The sequence below is a fragment of the Hyaena hyaena genome, unplaced genomic scaffold (assembly GCF_003009895.1).
Source record: "Hyaena hyaena isolate Hyena2069 unplaced genomic scaffold, ASM300989v1 scaffold_34, whole genome shotgun sequence".
In the NCBI taxonomy this organism is placed as follows: Eukaryota; Metazoa; Chordata; class Mammalia; order Carnivora; family Hyaenidae; genus Hyaena; species Hyaena hyaena.
The window spans coordinates 3336461-3354650 of record NW_024080665.1 but is presented as its reverse complement, the minus strand read 5'-3'; the positions used below and the strand labels follow the sequence as shown (position 1 = coordinate 3354650).

Sequence of the window (18190 nt, the reverse complement as noted above, 5' to 3'; positions counted from 1 at the left end):
GGAAGCTTGAGGCATGGAGGGAGGAAGTCACTTATTCAAAGAGAGAAAGAGAGGCACCTGGGTGGCTCGGTCGGTTAAGCGTCTGACTCGTGATTTTGGCTCAGGTCCTGATCTCACGGTCGTGAGATTGAACCCGGCGTTGGGCTCCACAATGAACATGGAGCCCGCTTGGGAATCTCTCTCTGCCCTTCTCCCACTTGCGCACTTGTTCACACGCTCTCACTCTCTCAAATTAAAGAAAAAGAGAGAGAGAAAGAGATAAAAGAAGTGTTAGAGGCCAAAAGAGACTCTCTCTTTGCCACCCCGGCATTTCGCCCTGATGCCCCAGACCTCGTCACGACAATCCAATGGATGCTGTGCCCCTTGACGCTCCCCTTCTCTGGCCTGCAAGCCTCCATCTGCCCAGGCTCGGGACAGTTTCATTCAGTGGCTACTGTGGCTGGAACCCCAAAGATGGCTGGGGCCCCAGACCAGGAGCGAATGGCTACGGGGTGAGTGTTCCAGGCCGGCCCAAGCCTGGGACCCCCCCTTCTCCCGGTGCCCAGGACAGTGGGCAGCCCACACTTACCAGGGTCCCAGCTCCCCACTCTCAGCTGCCGCCTGCACGAAGAGCTCAAGACTTGGGGTCACAGGTCTGGGACAATCTGCAGACACACGTCCCCTCTTCCTCTATCTTGCTCCAAGGCTCATCACTCAGGCAGGGGTGGGGGGTGGGGTCTCTCTGGATCCGTCCGTTTTTCCCTGTGGGACGGTCTGTCTCCCTCTCAGCCTCTCCCCTCCTTTCCCGGCCAGGGCGGCTGGCCAACAGCTCTGCTGCCCTTCCCTCAGGAGGCGGAGGCGGAGGCGGAGGGGCCTCCAAGATCTGGGTGCCGTGACATCAGTGACATCAGCGTAGGAGGCAGGCTGTGCCGCCCCGTGGGGAGGGCGGGGAGGCAGGGGCCCGGGGCTCCCTCGCCGTGCTGCCGGCTTCAGCTGCCGGCCGTTACATGCAGCAGCCACCTGCTCCCGGCCCGGGCGGCGAGCCTCCTCGTCCTGACCCTGTCACTGATTGCTGAGTCTTGGCACCTGCCTGCCCTCCACCAAGCCCTTTTCTTCTCCGTACATGGCTGCTTGGCAGTCTTGAGAGGAAGGGACCCGGCACGGCCCCCGCGGGAGGCCGCAAGCCCCATGTTCTGGCCCCTTCAGTCCTCGTACACACTACCCCAGATCCACTTCCCAAGGGCTCCCCGCAGATGCACCGCCCTGAAGCTCTACAACACTGTTCCCACAGCCTGTTCTGGGGTGGGGGTGGGGCAGGTCTCGTCCACAATCACCCAGAAAACTTTCTCTCAAATCAACAGACTTGGAGCAACCGTATTCCAGGGACACCTATGAATTGAAGTAAAATGATGGGACTTACAAGTGTGGGCTGGACGTAAATAGGAGTACACAACACAAACTGTTAATAGTACTGGCAAAGAGTAACACTGACGACTCCTTACTGAGACCTGACATGTCCTTGTCACCCTAGCAGCTACCCCCTCAGTCCATGCCTCTCGAAGGGGAATCTTGGCTTCAGCAGAGGGAGGCACTCCTTTAGATCCCCATCCTCTAAAACTGAGGCGTGTCTGCAGGGAGGAGGCCACCCCAAAGAATGGGGCGGGAGACCCCAGTGCGCCACCTGCTGGACATGGGCAGCGCTGCCCTCCAGAGCGCCCATGGGAGCACCCTGAGCATCCAGGCTCTCTGGAGCAGTGAGGAGTGGCAGTGCCTAGATTCTGACTCAACATTCCTTTTTTTTTTTTTTTTAATATTTTTATTTATTTCTAGGAGAGAGAGAGAGAGACAGTGTGAGCAGGGGAGGGTCAGAGAGAGAGAGTCACACAGACTCTGACATAGGCTCCGGTCTGAGCTCTCAGTCAGCACAGAGCCCGACGCGGGGCTCGAACCCACGAACCGCGAGATCATGACCTAAGCGAAAGCCGGACGCTTAACCGACTAAGCCACCCAGGTGCCCCATCTGACTCAACATTCCTGACCCTCACAAACATCTGGAGGCTGGAGTCCTGGCCAGGTGGCCCTAGCAGGAGCTGCTGCAGGTCCCCGTCCCCACTTCTGGGGTAGCACCTGCTGTTGACACTTGCTACCCACCAGTCCCCCAATCACCTCTCTTGCGGAGACTCCCAGGCTGCTGTCCGCCTGCACGGATGGGAACACTGAGGCAGAACGCAGGCCTGATCTGTGAGGATGGGCCCAGCATGGAAGGGAGTGCAGAGGTCCGCAGGGATCCACGGATGCCGTAGCAGCAACACCCACTGGCATCTAGTCTGCTAAGCAGGCTCAGAATTCACAATGTCCTTGGTTCACAGTCCTGTAGAGCAGCCTACAGATTGGCCTTAATTCATCTTCCCTCACGGCCCACTCCACCCATCATCACGGAGTTCTGTCCACTATTTCTCCCCAGCCCCTACCTGCGGGGTGCCCGGCAGCTAGAGCTACTGGCATTTCCTCTCAACAGCCCCCACTCTGGCCTCCCCACATCCACCTGTGCCCCACAAACCCAGGTCCCCTTCCTGGGGCTGCCTCCCTCCCTCCATTTCCCCGCTGCATCGGGGCATCGTCCTGCCCTCCCAGGTAGGCTGGAAGCTCCCAGAACTCCCACTGCCTTACCAATCACTTCCCAGGTGGCATTCGTTAGTACTGGAGCATTTCCATTGGCCTCCCCCACTCATTTGTAGACTTCCCCACAGACAGGATCATGGCTGCTTCCCGGCATCCTCACCGCCTGGGACAGGGCTTGGGATGAGGCCCGCTGAAGCAATGATGGAACGATCCCAGTGACCTCTGCCCACGGACGCACCGGGCCGGCAGCGGGGCCCAGCCTCAGGGGCTAACTCCCACATCTTCCCTCACATGCCTCTTGACCAAAGGACAGTCACCGAAGCCTGGGAATATTCCCTCCATTGCTCTTCACCCCCAGAGGGACAGTCAGGTACAAGAAAGTCTTTCTGGGACTATAATAACGTTTATTCTGAGAACAGAACAAATATCCACTCCTGACCCCATGGTAGGCCCTGAGGGCAGTGAAGCCCACACCTGGGTGGAACAGACCAGAGGCCCCGCCCCGCTGCAGAGAGGGACTCTGGGCCCCAGGGGCCGAAGGGCACATCGGGTGGGCAGAGCAATTGCTCTCCCCACCCACCCTCCAGTCCCAGCCTGGAAGAACTCCATCCTCACCGGCCCGGGGACCAGGGAGGGCCGTCTGCACAGCCAGGAGCCGGCCTGGCCCACTCAGAGGGGCTGCCAAACCCGTTTCTGGGGGGAGAGGGAAGAGGCAGTGCACAGTCTTCAAACCGAAACCCACACAGTCCTGCCAATTGGTCCTGGTTTGCTCACAGCTGAGCAAAGACCCATGTTTCGGCCCCAGAAGCCCCAACTGGCCCTCACCTCTCCACCCCAACTCAGGAGCCTTCGCTTGAAAAAGACACTGAGACGCAGCTACGTGAATGTGTGCGGTGTGCACGCATATGGAGATACAGAGAGGGTACAGTTTTGCCCTTATTCAGCACTTGTGAGCGAGAGTGCTGGCAAACAAGAACCATTAGCCCCACTTGGCAGAAGGGGGGAATCGAGGCACAGGAGGTTTCAGTGACTTGCTCCTGGTCACGTGGTCCTGTCCCAGCCCCAGGTTCTCGAGGGGAAGTCCCAGCTTTTTGAGAACGAATCCTCGTCCTCAGTCAGGTCCTGGCCCATCACACGCGGCCGGGTTCCGGGGCGCAGGAGTCGAGCCGGCCATGGAGTGAGGAGGCGAAGTCAAGACTCCAGCACCTCCAGCCAGGACACGGCGCCAAGCAGCCAGATCTGGAGCCGCACATTCGGGTGCCCAGAAGGAATTCCCAGCAAGGCCACGGGATGTCTTATTCTTGAGCCACCTCGGCTTGTTCGTGTCCACTGCCCAGCCTGGGGCCAGGGCAGGGCGCAGAAGAGCCCCGAAGTAGTCGTGGCACCAACACTCGCCAAGAAACGTCCGAGCAGAGAACACCCTCTTCTTCACCCACCTGCAGGCCTCCTCTGAGGTGTGACTTCTCCTCACCCCCTCCCCCGGCAGAGTGAAAATAAAATCGGGGGAACCCCGGGAACCGGAGTTGATGATGGAAAAAGGGGCTCAGGCTTTCAGTTTTCCTTGAAAAACTCCTGGTTAAAAATGATAACACGAAAGACTATAAAAGATTGAGGACTAAAGGAATGTGTTGGTCCAGGCAGCAAGAAGAGGGCTGCATTTTGGGGGGAATGTTGGAAGACAGGCCTCTGGGCAGGCGATGGATTTGCCGGCCTCCTGCCAAGCCCAACAAGTCATCTGAGCCTAGTGGACCTGAGGCCGCCACCCAGGGTCCCTCCTCCCAGGAAAAGCCCAGGTGTTGCAGCGGAGGGGGGCTGGAAAGCATGTGCCTCCCTTCAGGTGCCATGACCCCCCCTCACCCTCCTGGCCCACCAACGGGGCAGGGGGGGCACTCCTGGCACAAAGGCAGTGGAGGCAGGCGGATGCCACTGTCCCACTGCGGCCTCACCCAGCGGCTAGGTGCGAAATCAGAACTCGGGGTGAGGCCGCAGCCGTGTCTGGGCGTCAATCTCTGCGAGGCCCCGGGCAGGGGTGAGGCCCCCGATGGAGGCCGGGTCTCCCAGAGCTGCACGGAGGGCCCCAGCTCCACCGGGGGTCTCATGGGCATCGTTTATTCATTTGGCAAACCTCTGTGGAATAAACAGATGAACGGGCAAGTGGGCAGGATGAGAGAAATGAAGAAATGTCACCTGCGCATTTTCCTAATTCCAGCCTAAGCAAGAGCCGAGGGTCCTTTCAAGGTGGCTAGAAAACCAGGTGTAGGGGACAGAGAAAGCAAGGTCTGGGGCACGGTGGGGGGGGGGGTGCTGGGCACGTGGGAGGTCTGTGTAAACAAGTGACATCTTGGCACTCCGTCGGCAGACAGCGGGGCCTTGAGAAAACATTTTCAACGGATAAGAGTCCCTTAGCAGTGGTGACAGCTGGGGTCAGAAGAGCTATTGTAAATCTCAGGCAGGAAGACTCCTCCGTGAGCAGGGAATGCTTCGGGGCCCTTGGGACACCGAGGCCCTGAGAGGGGCAGAGGCCTCCCAAGGTCACATGGCAAGTCAGTAGAAAAGCTGGGAAAGGACCCCCAGTGTCCTGGCTCCCAAGCCAGTCCCTGGCCTGGTTGGGGACATGCAGAAGGTGGTAAGACTGTGGAGGCCAGGTGGGGGGGTGGCAGGGGTCAGACGGCCATGAGGGAGGTGCTGCTGAAGACACACACAGCAACGGTGCCCGGCAGGTCGCTGGGCTGCCGGCTGCCGCGGTCCTGGAGGTGGAGGGTGTGCAGGGCCTGGAGGTCATCTGGGTCGGCCTTCAGGTGCACCTGGCCCAGGAATTCGTCCTTCAGGACTCGGTGGTTCCAGATCTGGGCAGAGACAAGACGATTGTGGGGGGAGGGGGCCTTTTTAAGAGCAGGAGTATAGGTCTGTGGGGGCCCTGGTGGCAGGGCCTCGAACCCCCCCTCTTGCAGTGCAAGCCTGGCTTAGAGGAGCCCTGCACTGCTTCTGCCTCGCCGTGAACCCTGGGCAAGGCCGTACCCCTTCCGGAGCCTCAGGCTTCCTCCCATGTGTCAAACTCACCTTCCGCATACCCAGTCTCGTCTGTTGTTATTAGTTCTGCCACTGACCTTAGGTGACCTTGGACAAGTGAGTGATTTCCCGATCTTTAAAACGACAGTTGGATCAATGGCCCCTCGGGGTCCTTTTTAAGCCCCAACAGCTATGGGTCTGTGATTTGATCCAGTGGGGCCCAGGGTTAGGAAAGATTGGAAATCCTATAGTGGCTTCCTCAGGGTACCCGGGCATTTGTTTACGGACGGCTTCCACCCCCCGGGGAGGTCCTGGCCTGGGCCCGGGGGGACAGAAGACTTGCCAGTAATGAGCCCAGAATCAACATCCACAGGCCACCTTGGCCTGAGAAGGGAAGAAGGCCAAGCTTTTGGGCCCCTTGCTCTGGGGAAACAGCCACCTCCACTAACTACACGCCACCTCGGTGCGACCTCTCCCGGTGAATCCCCTTCCAGTGGGATTTAAGGAACAACTCCCAGGGGCTCCTGGGTGGCTCCATTGGTTAGGCGTCCGACTTCGGCTCAGGTCACGATCTCACCATTCCTGAGTCCCAGCCCCGCGTCGGGCTCTGCTGGCAGCTCAGAGCCTGGAGCCTGTTTCGGATTCTGTCTCCCTCTCTGTCTCTGCCCCTCTCCAGCTCATGTTCTGTCTCTCTCTCAAAAATGAATAAACATTAAAAACAATTTTTTTTAAAGAAACAACTCCCAAGCCACAGGGGCAAAGTGGGCAGAGATGACCACTGTCCCTGGCCAGGAGACTAACCCTACTGCGTCTCAAAATCACACCAGCTAATATAACTCACCCCACAGGGGGCACTCTGGGGCACCAGGAAGGGCTGGCAAGATAATTCCCAAGGTCATACATAGCATGTCAGGGACAGAGTGAGAACCAGAATTTAGTGTTCCCAGGTCCCCAACAAAAGCTCTGCCACCCTGGGCCCCACCCCATGAGTGTGAAAACAGCAGGCAGGGCTCCAGGGGAGGGTGGGCAGGCTCACCTGGACTGTGATGGGCTGGCTTGGCTTCTTGCGGTAGAAGATACCTTTCAGGTTGTACTCGGGTGTCGATGTACCTTTCTGTACAGCCGAGCGGACTTTGTCCCCCTCACACTTGATGATCACGTAAGAGTTGGCCCCTGAGAAATTGAGTGGGGCCATGGGGTGATGATGCAGCCTGGGGCAGGACCCAGTGGGACAGAAGTCTGGGAGGTGATTCCCCTTCCCAAAGCGGAAGACAGAGTTCAGATATTCAGGAGAAGGGACAGCACAGCCTGACTGCCTTCCTAACTTCCAGAGACAGGAGGAGGCATACCGGTCATCTCTGCCTCCATGCTGTTTCCCCCGCCCACCTTCCCTTCCCGATCACCTATTACCCTCCCCACCACCTTCTCTTCCCTATCCCACCTTACCAGGCTTCATATCTTAATGCCGCGTCAGCCTGGAGGAAGGCCACCTCCTCCAGGGAGCCTTCCGTACGCCCTGCCTCCCAGCAGTCTGTCCCTGTGTTGACTGTCCCACCACACAGGAAGCTGCCCAAGAGCAGGCAGCAGCCCATTCCTCTCTACGCACCCAGTTTCATTACAAGGCTGGGCCCAGAGCGGATGTTAGGAAAGGTCAGCGCATTCAGTGAGAGAGAACAGAAAGCTCTGGAGGCTGGGCGTCTGCTGCTGAGTAGGGGGGAGGTGGCTGGGACCATCTCCTTGGGGAGGTGGGTCCTGGTACTTTCCCCAGGCGAGCTCACCTGTCGAGGAGTCCTTGAGACCAGTAGCCCGTAGGATGTGTACCTGGGTCACCTGCTGGGGATAGCCGCACAAGGAGCTCCAGCAGGAGCGGGGGGGCTCATCCAGGCGCAGCTCCCTGGTACAGGGTGGAGGGGGAGAGGGAGGAGGTGGTGGAGGGGGCCAGGGAGACGGAAGGTAAGGGGATTCAAGAAAAGGGCAGGGGAGGGGGCAGTATTTAGTCCAGACATTGCTCATCCCGGGCAAACCGCCATGGGCTTCCTGCTGCCCTCTCTCTACTGCAGGAAGCCCCGTCCTCCCGAGAGAAAAAGCAATTTACTGAGCACCTACTATGTGCCAAGCCCCTTGCTGGGATGTCACAGGTATTATTTGTAATCTTCCCAAAGACCTGGGTGATCGGTGACTACGGTCACACCCATTTTACAGACACGACGAAGCATTGGGCTCACCAGAAGGAATGTGCCCACAGCTGGCCAGAAGTGGAGCCTGGGCTGGCAGGACTCGGGTCCCCTGAGCCCACCACACAGGCCTGCACTGTGTGCAAGGAGCACTGACTCGGGGCTGCCTACCAAGGTAGGAGGGCAGTGGCGGGCTCATGGGGCCTGCCTCCCAGTGGGGAGGGGATGGCTCTAGCGTCCGCCTAGCCCAACTCAACCACTGGTGTCATGACCTTGGAAACCACCCCCCCCAACCTTGATTCCCAATTCTGATCTGTGAAATGGACAGGTCAGGCCCCCACCTGGGGTTTAGGAAGAGCAAATAAGAGGAGTGAAAGCTCTGTAAACTGTGAAGTGCTGTGCACATATGAAACACTGTCCCTTTATATAGCCAAGAGAGGCTGGGACAGAGGAGCAGGGGAAGGAGGGAAGGACATGTCAGCCCAGGGAGGCTGGAGGCCTGGACTCTACGCCTCGGGCAGACACTGAACATCTCCGCGGATCCCGGGCCAGCCTGCTACGGAATCCGGCCCTCCCAGCCCCGGCCCCGAGTGAGCGGCCACACACCGGCAGTTGGAGGGCACATCAGTGAAGACCCGAAGCAGGAACTCGCCAGTGTGGCCCGGCTCGAAGGTGGTGGGGATGATGACATAGCGGCCCTCGGGCTGGTCCGTCCGCAGGAAGACGCTGCGTGAGTTGATGTAGATGGAGCTGGCGGCCCTGTGCTGCAGACCATGCATGCGGTACTCCCGGTTCTCCTCCACCTGCAGGGGGCGGGGGGGCTGGAACGCTCGGAGTCCCCCAGGCTCCCCCGCCCCGCCACGGCCCGCCCACCCACGTCGCACATCGGTCCCTCGCCGCAGACCTGAAAAGAGCAACCTAATCCATTTATGTGAAATGCCCAGAAAAGGCAAATTTACAGACAGAAGTAGATGAGTGCTGGCCCAGGGCTCGGGGGTGGACGGTGGCGGGGGCTGGCTGGCACGGAGCGGTGACAGCTAAAGGATGCGAGGGTCCCTTCTGGGGTGATGAAATGTTCTAGAATGGACTGGTGATAGCCGCACAACTCTACAAACACGCTCAAGGTCACTGTACGCTTTAAGTGCATGAATTGTATGGTACGTGAATTATATCTCAGTAAAGCTGTTAGGAAGGGGGGGAAACGGGCACTCCCCTGGTAACCGTGTCCACGTCACTACCTGACCACGTCACAGCACGTGTCCAAGAGAGGACATCACCAGCGGCCGGGACATGCTAGATAACCCCTGGAACAAGTGTCACGCTAAGCTACAGCCGTGTCACTTTAGGTCACGACATGTCTAAGTCACAAAACCTCAGCATACGATGGATGTACAAGGACATGTCATGATGTGACGGAGCACCTCGAATGCAGGGGCTCAACTCAGACCACGTGCCTAGCGCCTCCGCGTGATCTCCTGAAGTTCTCAGTGTCCGGCAGGCCCGCGACGTCCGCTATGCTGAGTGCCATCACTCCCCGGGTGTCGCAATGTGAGGAGGGCCTGGGTCCCAGGCCACGGGGAGTGGCCACCTGGCTTTGCCCAAGATGCTTCCTCCCAGGACCCAGCAAGGCCTTCCCACCTCAGGGGGACCCAGAGCCCTGAGGGAGGGGGCAGCGGGGGCCTCCCAGGGCCTGGCTCTGACCAGCTTCCTACCCATCAAACAGCCAGTGGGTGTGCAGCAGGAAGAAGTCAGGCTGAGGGCTCCCATGGCCACCAGCCCCAGGCAGGCCAGGCCTCTGGGGGTGTTCCAGATGAGGCTCACGCCACAGCACACCCACGGCATCAGCCACTGTGGCCAGGATGGCAGGGATGAGGTCAGTGACCACAGTGTTCTTCCCCAGGCCAAGGAGGCCTAAAATCCAGCTCCGTCGCTCTCCTCACGCAGAGCAGGGGTCCCAGAAGTCCTCACCTTGTAGATGTCAAAGCCAATGGCCAGATTTTCACCCTTGCCGTCCCGGCGGGTGGACTGTTTGGGCTGCTGCTGGATGCAGATCAGCACTTCATCTTCTGGCTTCTTGACGTCAAAGATGTACTGCAGGGAAGGTCAGGGAAGAGAGACATGGCACTGAGACTGGCCCAGAGGCAGGCTTGCTGGCTCCCAGAAGCTGGGCCAGAGCCGGGCCCAGCTCCATGTGTGAGTCCGGGTGAGTCACAGCACCTCTCTGGGTCTTGGGCCCTCATCTGTGAAATGAGCCTATGCTGTCCACGCTGCCTAAAGGGTGGGGGGGGGCGGTGTAGGCTTGGGGAGATCATGGAGGCTCAGCTGCATGCAGTCAGTGCCAAATGAAGGCACACCAAACATGAAAAGTAAACAGTTGCTAGGGTCATGACTAAGGAGGCACAAAGGAAAGGTCCACCCCAAGGAAGAGCCAGTCAGGCCAAGTGCCCCTGGAAGTAGAGCACCGTGTGTGTGGAAACAAGGGGTTCGAGCCTCCAGCGCAGCCTCCCTCTAAATGTCTTTGTAATTCTGGACCAGCTTCCTCACCTTTACCATCTGCAGGTTGCCTAGGACCACCCGAACACACCCGCCCGACCCCCAGTGGGCAGACAGGTACACAGAGGCCCACCGGGGAGCAGGGATGTACCCAAGGTCATGCAGGAGTCCACGCAGAGCAGTGGCAAGGGCCCCCATAGCTGCTCACGGGCCAGAGTGGGAGTCCTGAAAACACTCACCTGCGGGTTCTGAAAGAAGGTGTCCTTGTGGTTGATGCAGCCCCCGCTGCGATTCTTCCGGGGGTCTTCGTGCCGCGTCCAGGCGCCACACAGCCGGGCCTCCTCCCACGTCTTGTGGATGCTCAGGTACGATGTATTGATCACGCGGCACTTGATGATGTCAGTGAAATATCGGCACAGGTCCTCGAAGGTCATCCTGGGTGTGGCAAGGGGCTGGGCTGGGCAGGTCCCCCTGGCCGGCCACCCGCCCACTCACCCTGTGTGCTCTGAACCACGACCCACGCAGGAGTGAGTGTGGACGTGGTGTCACTGGGCCCCTAAACATCTCTTCTGGCCTCAGTTTCCCGATCTGTAAAATGGGAATGACTCTAACAACGGCTGCCTGTCTCGCAGAGTTAGCATAGGAATTAAGTAATGTGACGAAAGCACATAGTACAACTTGCGGCAGACAGGAGCTGGCAAAGACTAGCTGCTGCAGTTGTTAACAGTAATGTGTCCAGCCCTCTCTAGTTTATAAAACATCTTTCCATCCATTGTCAAGCACGGCTGTCGTAAGGGCCTGAATAAACTGGCGGGGGGGACCCTCATTAAGTGCACTGGAGTGGGCGCCATGTTGCCACACACACCCTCTAGGAGCCTGGGCAGGGGGGACATGCCCATCCCCCTTCATGCGTGCCCATATGTGAAAACATGCACATGCATGCATTAAGTGTGAACATATACAAGACAGGACTTAGGAAGAAGCCCTTTCCACTGAAGACAGCTGTCCATCACTCTGTTTTAAGCCATGTCCCCTGAGCCACATGGGCAAAGCGGATCTCGCCCGCAGGAGCCCACACCAGAGGGCCTGGGGGGGGGGGGCGGCTGCTGCGGTGGCTCCCAACACCTACAGGAGGGGTCCTCCCGAGCAGTGCCAGGATCGCTGCTATCTGCCTGAGTCTGCCTGGGGCCCTCACACACGGTGTGCCCTGTGCCCCTCCAGGAAGCAGCGGAGTCCCCGAATCAAATGTCCTGCTGAAGAATGAAGCTGAGCTTGGCACAGAGTTAGGACTACGTGCAGGCTGAATGAATGCAGGAGTGAATGAACGCAGGAATTATTATTGGCTTCTTTCAGCAAGGCTGCTGCCATCTTCCCAGCCCACCCCCATGCTATATACCCCGTAAGCTCCCCTCACCTTGCTGAACCCCCTCTTCTCAAACCCATGTGTACTCTCGCGCCCCTTGGCCGGGTCTGCCCCTGTACCCTGAGGCCCAGCGTAGGAGGCAGCCACTCCCAACAGGCCTCTCCTCTTCCCCACCTGCTCTCGGCAATCAGGCCGCCAGCGTCGCCCCTGCCCTGCGTATTGCCACCTGCTGGCATCCTGGCCTACTTGCTGGGGGCCCAGCCTGGGCGCTGGAGCAGCTCGGGGTCCCCAGAGGTTGGTATTGGGGATGACAGGGATGAACGGGCCCATTACTGCCCAACTCATTTCACAGAGAAGCAAACGGGAGTGACTCATCCTAGGCCACAGAGCAAGTTGATGGCGAGGCATCTGGGGGAGCCCCGGCTCGTGCCTCCCCATCCGGTGCTCCCTGCTACAGAAGGCCTCCCCCCAGCCCCGGACGCCGTGTGGGCACGAGCACACTCACCAGAACTCCCCGTCATCCTGCACGGTCACACCCATCTTTTCCCGCTCACTCTTGCTCACTTTCTGCCACTCCTCTGAGCTGGGGTGTGGGCATGGGGAGGAAGAGGGAGGAGTGTAAGAGGAGAGACCCCACCAGGGCCACCCTGGCAAGAAAGAGGAGGCCCGAGGGACAGCCCAGCACCTAGCCTCTATCAGTGTGGGTGTAGTTGGAGGCACCCAGGGCCAGGCCTCCCCCCCCCCCCCAAAAAAAAGCCTGTCTGGTAAGGGTTGCCACCATGCCAGGGGCTGGAGGTCTGAGAGCAAAGCTGCAGGCTGGTGGGGGAAGGGCAGGATGACCTTCAAAGAAGGGGGCTCCCTCACCGGGGGCCTGGCACTGTCCTTGCCTCACCAGGGCCATGAGCCAAACACAGAGCAGTCACCTCCATTCTCCCCCTGCTGGCCTCCCTCTCTGCTTTCTTTCCCACTCATTGCCAGGCTGAGTTCTCTGGCCCCTATAAGAATCAGCTTATCCCTACTTCCGGGTCTTTTCCCTGCAGGACCCACCCCCCTCCCACCACCTCCCCCTCTCCCTGGACACGTGCCCGCTGCAAAGAAAGCCTCCCAATGTCATCCTCCTCCCAAGTCCTTCAAGGCCCAGCCTGGGTGTCACCTCCTCTGGGAAACCCACCTTTGTCCTTGCCCAAGCTCTCCTACCGGGGCCCACCCACCCGGGGTCTGTCCTGTGCCCACACCCCCATCCCTGGGCCTCACGTGTCACTCCAGGGCCCGTTCCATTCCCGCTCGCCCCAGGGATTACGCAGGCGGATCATGTCCAGCTTCTCCGACTTGAAGAAGGCAAGCAGGCCGTGGCCCAGGCGCACCTTGCGCACATCAGTGATGGCATATGCATGTCCCTTCACCAGGCCACACGCCAGGCGGGCCTCCATGTCCGCAGCCGTCACTGCCTGCGGGAGGGCACAGTTGCCCAGAGAGGCAGGGTCTGGTCAGGCACCAGCTGGAGGGGTGGGGATGGTGTGTGCCTACACCGCCCTCTATAGGACAGGGAAGGAATGGCAGCCCCAGGGAAGGAAAGGGAGGCCTGTGGTTCGCAAAGCCCCCATGGGGCAGCTAAAATGGGGTTGGCCCAGGGTTGCATTGGCGTTAACTGGCACTGGCTCAATTGTGCAACTGTTAAAATATTAGGTTGAAATCAACAAGGAGGGAGTATTTACACATAAGAAATCAGCAAATGCTACAAAGCAGGGCTTTGTCTTTTTCCGTTGCTCCAGTTACAAAATGCACGTAAAAGGGGGGTGCTAGTCAAACAGCAAGGCATTTCATAGTATAGGGGATCAGGGCAGGGGGACCTATGGCTTGTTCTGCCCAGCACTGGGGAGGGGGTTGCACGCTCCAGCTGCTCCCCTCCCCCCATGAGGCTGAGCATCCAGAGGTATGAGTCGATCTGAGCAGGGGCTCTGCCCGGGACACCCCAGTAAGGGCTGATGAAGGGGAGGGCTGACTCTGTTCTCACCTTGATGGAGGCACTGATGAGGCCTCCCCGGCTGTGCACCTTCAACACACGCTCAAAGAGCTGGTTCCTCTTGGCTTCATCGTTGGCGAAGCCACCCTCAGTCAGGTCGATGGGCTCAGAAACGCCGCCTGTGAAGTCCACCAGCGCATCCGCCGTGTTGCCTCCATCCAGGGCCTGGTAACAGCCCGCCAGCCTGGGGGAGCAATGTGGAAAGAATTCCCCGCTCATGCTCCCCAACCCATCTAAAACCCTCACCTTATAGGGGAGATCTGGGGGACTTAGAGAGGTCAAGCAAACTACTAAGGTCACACAGCAGAGCCAACACTGGAATCCCCGTCTCTGGCTCCCAGGCCAACGTTTGTCTCACTGAACTACCCAGTTTTATCACTCAAATCCCCCTTAGCCCTAGCAGCTGGTCTTTAAAACTCAGCTGTCCAGAAATCAAGCAATTCTTCTCAAAAATATTAAAAGCTCATGTATGTTTTGAAACAACAATGATAAATAATTAACATTATTTATAACAATATAAACCAGAAATCACCTAAATGTCTAACAACAGGAAACTGATTTTAAAAACTAATGCTGCTATAGGGGCACCTGGGTGGCTCATTTTGTTGGCTGTCCAACTTCAGCTCGAGTCACGATCTTGCGATTTGTGAGTTCAAGCCCCATGTGAAGCTCTCTGCTGACAGCTCAGAGACTTGAGCCTGCTTTGGATTCTGTGTCTCCCTCTCTCTCTGATCCTCCCCTGCTCACACTCTGTCTCTCTCTCACAAATAAATAAACATTAAAAAGAAAAAAAAATTTTTTTAAACAAAAAACCAAAAACTAATGCTACTGTTGGCGCCTGGGTGGCTTGGTCAGTTAAGCATCTGATTTTGGCTCAGGTCATGATCTCATGGTTTGTGAGTTCGAGCCCTGCATCAGGCTCTCTGCTGTCAGTGCAGAGCCCTTTCCAGATCCTCTGTCCCCCACCCCCTCTCTCTGCCTCTCCTCTGCTTATGCGTACTCTCTCTCTCAAAAATAAACAAAACGTTTTTAAAAAATAAAAAATAAAAACTCATGCTGCCTCTGTGCTCTGGGATATGAGGCAGCTACTGAATGAAGCCTTGTAAAGGAATTCCTATGGGAAGGAAAATACTAATGCTGGCTTGTTATGTTTGAAAAAACAATACAGCTGGATTCCAATGATGTTTAAAATGTATGAGATAATTTATTTAAAAAACATTAAGCATCGGGGACCACCTGGCTGGCTGAACTGGAAAAGCATGCAACTCTTGATCTCAGGGTTATGAGTTCAAGCCCCATGTTGGGCGTAGAGATTACTAAAAAAAATTCATAAATAAAAATAAAAAGCATCAAGCATCTACTATGTGCAACATATCAGGTACTAGGGGCACAACTGTGGCTTCTTTAAATGTTAGGGAAAGGGGTGGGGTCCTAAAGGCAGTGCTGAATGTGGCTGGGAGCAGCAGAATGGCACAGAGAACAAAACGGATTACATAAATTCAAAATCCACGCCCACAAAATGGCAACACAGGCTTTGCACAGTAACCTGTAAACAAAAAGAGGCATCAAAGATATTAAACGTTGCCAGTGAGGCGCCTGGGTGGCTCAGTCGATTGAGCATCTAACTCCTTTTTTTTTTTTTTAATGTTTACTTATTTTTGAGACAGAGGCAGAGCATGAGTGGGGGAGGGGCAGAGAGAGAGGGAGACACAGAATCTGAAACAGGCCTCAGGCTCTGAGCTGTCAGCACAGAGGCCAATGCAGGGCTCGAACCCAGGAATCGTGAGATCATGACCTGAGCTGAAGTCAGACACTTAACCAACTGAGCCACCCAGGCACCCCGAGCATCTGACTCTTGATTTCGGCTCAGGTCATGATCCCAGGGAATCGAGCCCTGTGTTGGACTCCGCACTGATCATGGATCCTGCTTAAGATTCTCGGGGTGCCTGGGTGGCTCAGTAGGTTAGGCAGCCGACTTCGGCTCAGGTCATGATCTCGTGCTCTATGAGTTTGAGTTCCGCCTCAGGCTCTGTACTGACAGCTCAGAGCCTGGCGCCTGCTTCAGATTCTTTGTCTTCCCCTCTCTCTGTCCCTCCCCTACTCATGCTCTATCTCTCTCAAAAATAAACAAACATTTAAAAAATTAAAAAAAAAAAAGATTATCTGTCTCCCTGTCTCCCTCTCCCTCTGCTCTTCACCCACTCATTCTCATTCTCTCGCTCATAAATACATACATAAATAATACATACATACGTTAAGAGTTGCTATTGGTGGGGAGGAGGGGGGAGGTGTGGAGAGGATGCAGGGAGCACAAGGAGGGAGACAGGAGTAGGGACAGGGCCTTGAGGGAGGGCAGCAAAGCTTCCTAAAATAGGGGAAGTCTGGTTAACTCAGGTGGCCCCAAACAGGGAAGGGGAGCAGAGGGGCCCAGAAGAATATGCAGGAGTATACGGGTGACTTTTAGTACCTCCTGCCTGGGTTTCTGTATCCTCTGGGTTTGCTATAGGACATGCAGTCATTTTATAGTTATAAAAGTAAGTAAAGGAAAAAACAAGCAAACACAAATGGTATCGCTGCTGTGGAAGACAGTTTGGTGACTCAACAATTTAAAACCATAGAACTGCTGTAAGACCCAGCAATTCACTCCCAGGTATATATGCCACAGAACTGAGAGTGCAGACTCAAACAGATACTTGCACACTGATGTTCACAGCAGTACCCTCACAACAGCTGAAGGTGGAAACAACCTAGTCCATCGACAGGTGAACAGAGAAACAAAATGCAGCACACACGGGCACTGGATGCTGCGCGGCTAGGGGAGGAAGGGAATGCTGATCCAAGCTACAACATAAATGAGCCCATCCGTGCTGACAGCCCAGAGCCTGGAGCCTACTTCAGATTCTATGTCTCCCTCTCTCTCTGCCTCTCCCCCCACAAAATGAATAAATATTAAAAAATTTTTTAAATAAATAAATAAATGAGCTCTGAAAGCATGCTAAGTGAAATAAGCCAGACACAAAAGGATAAATAGTGTACAATTCCACTTAGATGATCTCACTGGGATAGGCAGATTTATCAAGACAAAAGCGGAATAGAGGTTCGGGGCGGGGGAGGCTGAAGGGAGGGAGAATAAGGGAGTTCAGTGGGTCGTTTATATGGGGGATGACAAAAAGTTTGGGGTATAGATATAGTGACAGTGGGTACACAGCACTGTAACGGGTACAATTCCTGTCACCAAATTGTACACCGAAACATGGTTAAACTTACTAATACTATATTTTACCACAATAAAAAAATTAATAAAACTGCTACCTAAATAAGTAAGAAAGCAAGCCTACTGAGGCTCTAGCAGAATGGGAGGGGGGGTCTGCACCTAGGACCATGGAGACTCAGTGACCACCAGGGGGCGGGTTTTCCTTTCTTAGGACTGAAAATGGAATCTGTCAATGTGTTTCCTTGAGGGTTTTTTTTTAATTATTTATTTTGAGAGAGAAAGAAAGAAAGTGCATAAGTGGGGGAGGGGCAGAGAGAGAAGGAGACAGAGAATCCCAAGCAGGTGCCACGCTGTCAGCACAGAGCCGGACATGGAGCTCAGTCTCACGAACTATGAGATCAAGACCTGAGCCGAGATCAAGAGTCGACGCTCAACTGATGGAGTCATCCAGGCATCCCTAAGTTTGTTTTTGATGTTGAGAGTTGTTTTCCTTTTTCCTTTCACACACACACACACACACACACACACACACACACAGTCCCAGGAGACCAACAGATGGGCCTGGGAGGAGGAACCAGGGAAAGGTTCTCAACAGGACTGGTGGACTGGTTTCCCGCCCCATCGGCCCTCCTGCTCCAGGCACCCCCCAGGCCTGGCCTCCTCCTCCTCCCCCCTGCCCCCCCCCCGGCTTCCCCCTGGCCTCCTCCTAGCCTCCCCCTGGCCTCCCCCTGGCCCCCGCCTGGCCTCCGCCTGGCCTCTCCCTGGCCTGCAGGGGCCTGAGCAGGTCACTCTGCCCCAAAGCCCTCCACAGCTCAGCAACCCTTTGCCTGTGCCTGTGCTGGGGACCCAGGGCCTGGCACAAAGCAGGAGCGGTCGGGGGAGACAGAATGGATGGACAGTCAGTCGGGAAGACAGACGGATGAGCGGACGAAGGGGAGCCCAGCCGGCAGAGAGGGCCCACCCTCCGGGACCAGCCCTGGCTCTGAGATACCAGACGGGGCTGGGCGGCTTGGGTCTCTGGGGAGAAACCCTCACCCTGAACATGGTGCCGGCTCGGCCCTGTCAGGGAGAACAGGAGAAACCTTTCCTCCCCCTGTGGGTGGGTGTCTGGGGCCTGGACACCAGCTACCAGACCTTCAGTCCCGGTCTCCCTCCGCCACAGCATAGGCTCGGCTGGCTGTGCCCTGCGCCCTGAGCACGCCGCACGACTCTGGAGCGGCCCCTCGCGTCCCGGGGCCAGGAGCCCCAGCCGGGGCGGCAACCCCGCGGCGAGCTCCCCTGCGCCGCCCCCCGCCCCGCCCCCCGCCAGCACC

General features: G+C 56.9%; 1 protein-coding gene across 4 annotated transcripts in view; it reads right to left on the bottom strand.

The window, feature by feature from the left end:
• Positions 1–2982: 2982 nt before the first annotated feature.
• Positions 2983–18190, bottom strand: part of CAPN5 (calpain 5) — a 53886-nt gene continuing 38678 nt past the window's right edge. For all 4 annotated transcript variants that reach the window (XM_039228754.1, XM_039228751.1, XM_039228755.1 and 1 more), the window contains exons 5-13: positions 13655–13847; positions 12895–13088; positions 12146–12223; positions 10517–10712; positions 9753–9875; positions 8391–8587; positions 7389–7504; positions 6647–6783; positions 2983–5447 (exon numbers count right to left, since the gene is read on the bottom strand). In XM_039228754.1, coding sequence (XP_039084685.1) covers positions 5265–5447; positions 6647–6783; positions 7389–7504; positions 8391–8587; positions 9753–9875; positions 10517–10712; positions 12146–12223; positions 12895–13088; positions 13655–13847 — 1417 coding nt within the window. In that variant the 3' untranslated portion in view covers positions 2983–5264. The remainder of the gene's footprint in view (positions 5448–6646; positions 6784–7388; positions 7505–8390; positions 8588–9752; positions 9876–10516; positions 10713–12145; positions 12224–12894; positions 13089–13654; positions 13848–18190) is intronic.